Here is an 8,649-nt window from a genome sequence, read left to right on the forward strand (position 1 = left end):
CCACCAAGTCATTGGTTCAGGTATGTTGACGACACCTGGGTTAAAATCAAATCTCAGGAAGTCCAACATTTTACTGACCACATCAACTCTGTGGATAAATACATCAAGTTCACACGAGAAGATGAAAAAAATGGCAAGTTGGCTTTCTTGGACTGTGAGGTCTCAGTCTCTGATAGAGGACATTTGCAAACTGAGGTGTACCACAAACCCACCCACACAGACCAGTATTTGCAGTTTGACTCCCATCACCCTTTGGAGCACAAGTTAGGAGTCATCAGGACTCTGTACCACAGAGCAGACAGCGTCCCCACTAACTCAGGAGCCAGGCAGAAGGAGAAATCCCACACAAGACAGGCTCTAGAGCAATGTGGATATCCTAACTGGGCCTTCCTGAAAGCAGAGAAGAAACCCAAACAGGACTCCAGTCAGCCAACAGGTGAAAAGGAGGAACCCAGACCCAGACCAGTGGTCATTCCATATGTTGAGGGAGTATCAGAGAAACTGAGACGTTTATTTTCTAAACATAACGTCCCAGTGGCTTTTAAACCCCAAAATACATTAAAGACTGGTTCATCCCAAAGATCCAGTCCCCCGGCACAAACAGAGTAATATTGTGTAGATGAACATATGCATGATATATATTCATAGATTAAACGGATTCTTTCATTTTTCTGGACTGTATAATGTGCATTGAATTTAATAAAATGTGGACGGAAACGTGTTTATCTTTGACTCACCAACGACAGTGGGTCATTTATTTAAAAACGATTTAAACACATCACACATTTACATTAATTTGTCAAACATGAAAATAACAACATAATTAATCATCTTTACAATCAGGAAAACCATACGGCCATGATTTTCCGTTGCTTCACCACAGACATTTCTAAAAATATCTGGATTAATTTGCTAGCAGGATAGAAGAATTTTAAAGATGGAAAATGAAGTTTATCTTGAGAGAGATGTGTGAGGGAATTTGTCTGTTTTAACCAGAACAACACGCTCCTTCTAGACCAGCTTGACCCAACGGTACACTTTGGTTGAGATCCACTCTTTACCTTTGCAGATGATAGTTTCAGCGTTGGTGTAGAGCTCTCCTTTCAACTCTTCCAGCGTCTCCGTAAGAACAGCTAAACCTCAGGAGTCGTGAGATCATCCCAGAACAGACATTTCATAATTCCCTGATCTTCTCTCGTTCAGCTTATTTTTCTTCCTCCAACATCCTGAATTCCAGTCTTCTGAACTCTGGAACTGCTGTCGGAACCAACTCACAGCATTCTCTCAGCGTTCTCCTCAGCGTTCTTCCAAGAACTGCCGAGAACTTCTCAGAACTACTGAGCTCTTGAGCTCGTGAACTCGACTGGAGCTGGAACCTCTCTAGAACTTGTGAACTAGGAAGTGTTACACCTTTTAAAAAAGGTCACTTCCGGTTCATTTGAGAACTTTCTGATTGGTCAATGGACCAAAACAGAGGTGTGTTTGTGATGTAAGAGGTTATTAAAAGTCAAGGAAAAAGATTAAGATTGTTTAAGAACAGACAGAAGATTGTTATGAAGAACTCAGACTTCGTGGAGTCAATTCTCTAGTATCTGCCTGAAAAAGTTAAACATGACATTTCTTTTTCTGTAAACTTGCAGTTGACCGAAACTTGAACTTTGACCAACTTCACAATTTGCTCATTGAAGACAGAAAATCAGACAATGCATCATTAACCTGATTTCTACTTTGAATGAGGATTAAAAATCATTATTACTGTTTCACAGTTGATTTAAAAATGAGTAGTTCACTTCAACATTTAAAAATGGTTTGAACTAACACAATTTGATTATCAAACATTTGTAAAATAGTAATGATAATCGAAAGTAGTCTTCTTTCACTTGATTAATTCAAGAAAGAAAGTCTCAGGATGGGTCAACCTGTATTTCTGGATTCAAATCAATGAAATGACAGTTTCTGTCCCATAAGGTCCTTAAGGTCAGGATTTGACCTCAGGCCTAGTTCACTACAATTGTGTATGCTGTTCAGTGTCAGGAGGGCTGTGATCAGTCGTACATCGGGGAAACTTAACAGCCACTGGCCAAAAGGATGGCCCAGCACAGAAGATCAACATCATCAGACCAGGACTCTGAGGTCTACACTCATCTCCAGGCCAGCGGTCACTCTTTCAGGGATGAAGATGTTCACATCCTGGACAGAGAGGAACGATGGTTTGAGAGAGGAGTAAAGGAGGCCATCTTTGTGAAAAGAAATCGTCCATCGTTAAACAGGGGTGGAGCCTCCGGGTTCAACTGTCCCCCTCTTACAATGCTGTGATTGCTAGTATCACTCAGCCCTCTGTGAATAGTAAACAGCCATCAGGTGCTAATGATCCATTGTTAGGCTGATGGTCCTTCTTGATCATGTGATCAGCTGGTCTTGGTTGTCAGCAGCAAACTGGTTGATCCACTCTGAGAAGGTGCTATTTAAGAGACTGAGCTGAAAACAGCACCTCAGACTGAGGAAGTCCTCAGGATGAGACGAAACGTTTCTATATTTTTTTTAATTTTTTTTAAAAAAAAATTTCTAGTTTTTTGAATGTCCAGAGGACCAGATTGAACTTTTTTGGAATCCTGATGTGACATTTGATATTGGTGCAACTTTAGCTTTTTGAAATGTTTAGCCTTTTCTGCCATTTTTTCCTCATAGAAATTGAATCGAGCTCATTTTACATCCTTTGAATCTTTAGATCTGTTTGGGAGAGTGGTGGAGCAGAGGTTAGAGAAGGTGGGCCTGTGATCGGAAGATCGTCGGTTTAAGCCCCGGTACCGACAACATCAAAAAGGTGGGTGGTGTAGGTGAAGCACCCACACCTGCCCCACCCTCATTCATCCCACTCTGGACCCTTGAGCAAGGCCCTTAACCCCCACCATCTGCTCCTCCGGGTGTCCTAGATGCAGCTCTCTGCTCCACACAGAGGCTGTGGTAGCTCGGTGTCTGTGGTTGTGTCAGGAAGAACATCCGGCGTAAAAATAACTGACAAGTCTTCGTGCGATTTAGTTCGTTGTGGCGACCCCTAACACAGGGAGCAGCTGAAAGAAGAAGAAGAAAAAAATAATAATCTTTAGATCTGTTTATAACCTTTTACTGCTAATTCATCATATTTTTTTCTGGTTCCGCTTCCTTGTGTAAATTTAAACTTTTTTTCCAGCTACTTTCAGCAAATTTCAGCTGTTTTTTCAGCTGGTTTGTGATCCTTCTAAATTCTTTCTGCTAACTAGAACATTTTTATGCTTCTAACTTGTTCCTGCTAATTTCAGTTTGTTATGCTCCTTTCAGCTTATTTATGCAAGTTCAGCTTTTTCTGATATTCCAGCAACTATTTAGCTGTTTTCATGCTAATTTTAGCTGTTTCATCTAACTCAACATGTGTTCTCTCCACTTCCTCCTTGTAATTTAAACTTCTTTTTGCTTTTCAGCTATGTTTCAGCTGTTTTTTTTTTACTAATTCTGCTTTTTTCAGATAATTTCCACTTTTTTGTGCTAATTTCTGCTTCTTTAAGCCTAATTGGGCAAACATGTTCTTTCTGCTTTCTTCTGCTAATTATTTAAGCTTGTTCTACCTGTTCAGCTCCTATTTAGCATTTTCTTTTGCCTATTTCAGCTGTTTTTGGATAAATTCAAAATTGTCATGTTAATTTCTTCTACTTTCAGCCTAATTAACTTCCTTATGCTAATTTCAGCTTGTTATGCTCTTTTCAATTTTTTCTGCTAGTTTCAGCTTTTTATGCTCTTTCAGCTACTATTTAGCTGTTTTTTATGGTAATTTAATATATTTTTTAGCTAATTCCACGTTTTTTTAGGTAATTTCAGTGCTTCAGTGCAATAGTTGCCCACTGCTCCACCTGGGCGTATCTCATGTGTGATGGTTAAATGCAGAGAACAAATGTTGTCATTATATTGGAACATACAACGATGACAACTTATATCATTTATGCATATACTTTTAGCTATGTTATTATTTTTGCGCTCATTTATGCTTATTTAAACCTAATTCAGCAAATATGTGTTCTTTCTGCTTTCTTCTGCTAATTTAGGCTTGTTTTTCTTTTTCAGCTACATTTCAGAATGTTTTTCAGCAAGTTCTGCAATAAGCATTCACACTGCATTGTCGCAGGAAATGCAGTTTCACTAGTTAGGCTTTACATGTATGTTTATTGTCATTACTAGTTGGGTTTTGTTCTTCAACAAGTCAAACCTCATCCCTTACCAGAAGTCTCAAAGGGTGTAATTAAATCAAAGGGTGATTCAAGATTTATTTATTTTTTGCTTAAGAGTGTGCAGACTTAAGTAATTAGATTATTGCATATTTTATTTTTTTACATTGATCCCAACAACAGATTTTTTTGTCATTTAGTACAAGATATTTGTCACATCAAATGTAGAAAAAAAGTGAATTGAGTGCAGTTTTATTTGTTTACATCACAAAAAGCTGGGGTTTGAACAGCGGTGTGTAGACATTTTATTTCCCCTGTAGGCGAAGACCTGTGCTACAGCAGACTTCCCAGGAACTTCACTGTTCATTTTCCTCGGACAAATGATAACACTTGTACAGAAAGAGGTGTTCTTTGCGTCACTCTGGTATTTGTTTTGATTTCTCTTCAGTGTGGTGCGCTCCAGACTAAAGAGGACTCCTCCAGTTGAAATGGGACTTCTGAAAACCAGAGAACGTGATGCCGAGTCAGAGGATGAGATTTGATGAAAAGGACTTCTGCAGCAACATGACTAGGACCATGACACACACACAGAGCATAGAGCTACAGACAGTTTACTTTAGAAATATACCTCTACCTCTGTTTTTAAATTAGCTGTAAACCTCTTCAGTCCTTACTTAATATTTATTTTCCATAACACTTATGTCTAGTCTGTCATATCTTTATTATTTTGTACATTAGGGTAGGATTTTTATAGATTACCCATGTTTTATTGGCTTCATTAAACTTTTCAAGTGCCTTTAGGTGACGAAAACCATCATCATCAACAGTATTTACTGTACGACTTGAAAAGTGTAGTTTTGCATACTTTACTAATTGTATAGACCTGCCAAATGTGTCAAATACAAACGCCAAACAAGGTTTTGTGTAAATGTTTAGCTTATTCTGTTAAATATCATTATACTGTATGTTATCCTACACAGTGTTTATCGCATTGTTGTTTTTGTTGGTGTTTTCTTTCAGCTGCTCCCTTCTGCGAGCGGACTCACACTGATGGTTTGGCAGTTGCTTTACAGCAGATGCTCTTTCTGATGCAACCTGGGCTCAAATGTACAGCCTTAGACTTGAGACTATGGCACTAACCACAGATATACTGTGGCCCCAGTTAATAATACCTTATCATACACTTTTCAGTGACTTGAGGTTACAGCATTCCTTAGAAATCAAACTTTTGTTGCTGCGCATGTCTGTTTCCAGTGCCTGCAACGAACTGGTTAAATCACGATTCAAACAGTGATTTGAAAATACTTCAGTGGTGTTGTACTGTTGAACATCAAAAATCATAATGAGTTAACTTGAACACATATGCTGGTGATTAAATGTTTTATTGGGTTAACGTAAAATGAACACATGCAACATTGTCTATACCAGCTTGGAGTGGTATTACTCTCATGAAGGAATTTAGCCAGGTTGAAGTGAGTTTCTGTGCAAGGTGATAAATGATCAATAAAAACCTGTTGTAAATCACTGAATTCATTCATTCAACCTTTATTTATACAGCTTAATCCCACTGAGCCCCAGGGACTCATTTGCAAGAGAGACCTGAACTTTAACAAAGAGTGATGACAATAGTAGACAACAAAGACAACAGTAGACACTTGTAACCAGGGTCATTTTCTCCATTCCTATTAGAATAATTTTTTTCATTATTTATTAGTACTGATAGTATTTTTTTCCCTTACATTTTTTTTGTGGTTGAAATTAGGTTCCCAAGAAGTAATTTTCTTAAAGAATTATTTATTAGGCCCGAGCAACGAAGTGCTGTGAAGGCCTTTTGTAATCACTCAGTTCTATAGGCCCGAGCAATTTTCCGTCAAATGAATTGGCCTTTTGGGGCCTTAACATATCCCAAAACTCACCAAATTTGGCAGACGCATCAGGACTGGTGAAAAATTTTAGTTGGATCTGTTTGTCTCTATGGTGACATGCGCTGGTCAACTTTAGCTACTCATGCACAACTATGGGCACATTAAGGTTTGTGACTTGGAATGTGAATGGAACCAGTACTCAGCAAAAAAGATTAGGAATTTTAAACCAGCTTAAAAGATTACAGGCAGATGTCTTTTTACAAGAGATTCATAAATCTACTACAACTGCAGATGATCTGAAATCACCTGACTTTGCTGAGATTCACCCTATAGCTGTCAGTGATCATGCTCCTGTCTGTTTAAATCTAGCAAACAGAAAATAAATCCCCAAAAGTATAAACTGGAGATTTAATACATCACTGCTTGAAGATGTAGATTTTATCAAATATTTTACAGAAGAGTGGGCTTCATATCTGGAGTATAATGACGTGCCTGGAACTTCAGCATCTGTTCTCTGGGAGGCAGGTAAAGCAGTGATGAGAGGTCAAATAATTTCATTCTCATCACAGAAGAAGAAAAAAGAAAATAAACATATTCAGGAACTAGAAGAAACCATTAAATTGTTAGAAGCCTCTCAAGATGAAGAAATGCTGGAGAAAATGCATAAAGCAAAATTAGAATTAAATGAACTTATTAACAAAAAAACTCAATTCTTAATACAAAGACTCAGAAAAGAAAACTTTGAGCAGAACAATAAATCGGGTAGCTTTCTAGCAAAACAGCTTAAAATAAACAAGGAAAAAACAACTATTCATGGTGTTAAAGACTTGACTGGGAATACAGTTTATTATCCTGAAAGAATAAACAGCATTTTCAGAGATTTTTATAAAGCTTTATACTCACCCCAGATAAACCCATCGGATAATGAAATTGATCAATTCCTGAATAAAATAACACTTTCTAAATTATCAGATAATCAATCAATGGAGATGGATTCACCACTGACACCAGTGGAACTCCAGGAAGCCCTCAAAAGCATGTCCAATAAAAAGGTTCCAGGTCCAGATGGATTCCCAGCAGAGTTCTACAAAGAATTCTGGAATATCCTGGCACCACTATTTCATAGAATGCTACAGGAAACTGAGAAAAATAACAGACTTCCAGAAAATATAAACTCAGTCAACATTAGTCTCCTGTTAAAACCAGGCAAAGACCCTGTATTACCTACCAGTTATCGTCCAATATCTCTTATCAACGTTGATCTTAAAATAATTTGTAAAGCCCTCTCAAAAAGATTGGAAAAGATAACTCAATTCAATTCTGTTTAATTCTATAGCGCCAAATCACAAAAAGTTGTCTCAGGGACTTTACAGGAACATTCACATAAAAGCCAATTAGTAAAGTTCTCTATCTGAGGAATCCAGCAGACAAGTTGAATCTTGGCTTCGTTGCAGTCTCCCATCCTGAGCAAGCACAGTGGAGACAGTGGAAAGAAAAACTCCCTTTAACAGGAAGAAACCTCCAGCAGAACCAGGCTCAGGACAAGAGGCCATTTGCTTTGAGCGGCTGGTTGAGAGGACAGGAAGGAGAGACAGACGAACACAGAATGGTAGGTCCAGATATAGGTCCAGGTATAGGTCCAGGTCCAGATATAGGTCCAGGTCCAGGTATAGGTCCAGGTGTACCTGAAAGACAAAAAAAAACACGTTAAGGATAGAAAAAATAATTACAAACACAAAACAGTTGGAGCAGAGTAAGTAAAGACAGTAGCAGAGTGAAAATTGTGGTCAGTGTGTCCTCCAGCAGTCTAAGTCTATAGCAGCATAACTAAGGGACAGCTCAGGAAACCCAAGCTGTCCCTAACTATAGGATTTAGCAAAAAGGAAAGTCTTCAGCCTAGTTTTAAAACTGGATAATGTGTCAGCCTCACGGACAGAGATTGGAAGTTGGTTCCACAAGAGAGGAGCCTGAGAACTGAAAGATCTGCCTCCCATTCTGTTTTTGTAAACTCTAGGAACCACAAGTAAACCTGCAGTCTGAGAGTGAAGTGCTCTGTTAGGAACATATGGAACAATAAGATCTGTAATATAAGATGGAGCTAGGTTGTTGAGAGCTTTGTACGTTAGAAGTAAGATTTTGAATTCTATTCTGGATTTGACAAGGAGCCAATGGAGAGAAGCTAAAACTGGAGAGATATGATCTCTCCCAGTAACTCCAGTTAAGACTCTAGCAGCAGCATTTTGGATCAACTGAAGACGTTTTAAAGAAGTATTTGGACACCCAGATAATAAACCATTGCAATAGTCCAGTCTAGACGTGACAAATGCATGGAGCAGTTTTTCTGCATCATCTTTAGATCAGATGTTTCTAATGTTAGTGATATTACGCAGGTGGAAGAAGGAGGTTCTAGTAACGTTTTTAATGTGGGGGATAAAAGACATGTCCTGATCAAAAATAACACCAAGATTTTTAACATTAGAGCTGGAGGACAGATTAATGCATCTAAGGAGGGAGAAAGACTGAAACATTCATTCCTAAGGTGCTCAGGTCCAAAAACCAAAACCTCAGTCTTGTCTGTTCAACAGGAG

The 8,649-nt window shown here is 38.4% G+C and overlaps 1 protein-coding gene across 1 annotated transcript in view; it reads left to right on the top strand.

Moving 5' to 3' along the window:
• The window catches only part of tmem45a (transmembrane protein 45a), a 90,002-nt gene extending 85,223 nt beyond the window's left edge, over positions 1-4,779 (top strand). Inside the window, exon 6 of the mRNA XM_037698317.1 lies at positions 4,645-4,779. Within this exon, the coding sequence (XP_037554245.1) occupies positions 4,645-4,738 (94 nt within the window). The 3' untranslated portion in view covers positions 4,739-4,779. The remainder of the gene's footprint in view (positions 1-4,644) is intronic.
• Positions 4,780-8,649: the final 3,870 nt, after the last annotated feature.

The sequence above is a fragment of the Nematolebias whitei genome, chromosome 3 (assembly GCF_014905685.2).
Source record: "Nematolebias whitei isolate Nwh7 chromosome 3, NemWhi1, whole genome shotgun sequence".
In the NCBI taxonomy this organism is placed as follows: domain Eukaryota; kingdom Metazoa; phylum Chordata; class Actinopteri; order Cyprinodontiformes; family Rivulidae; genus Nematolebias; species Nematolebias whitei.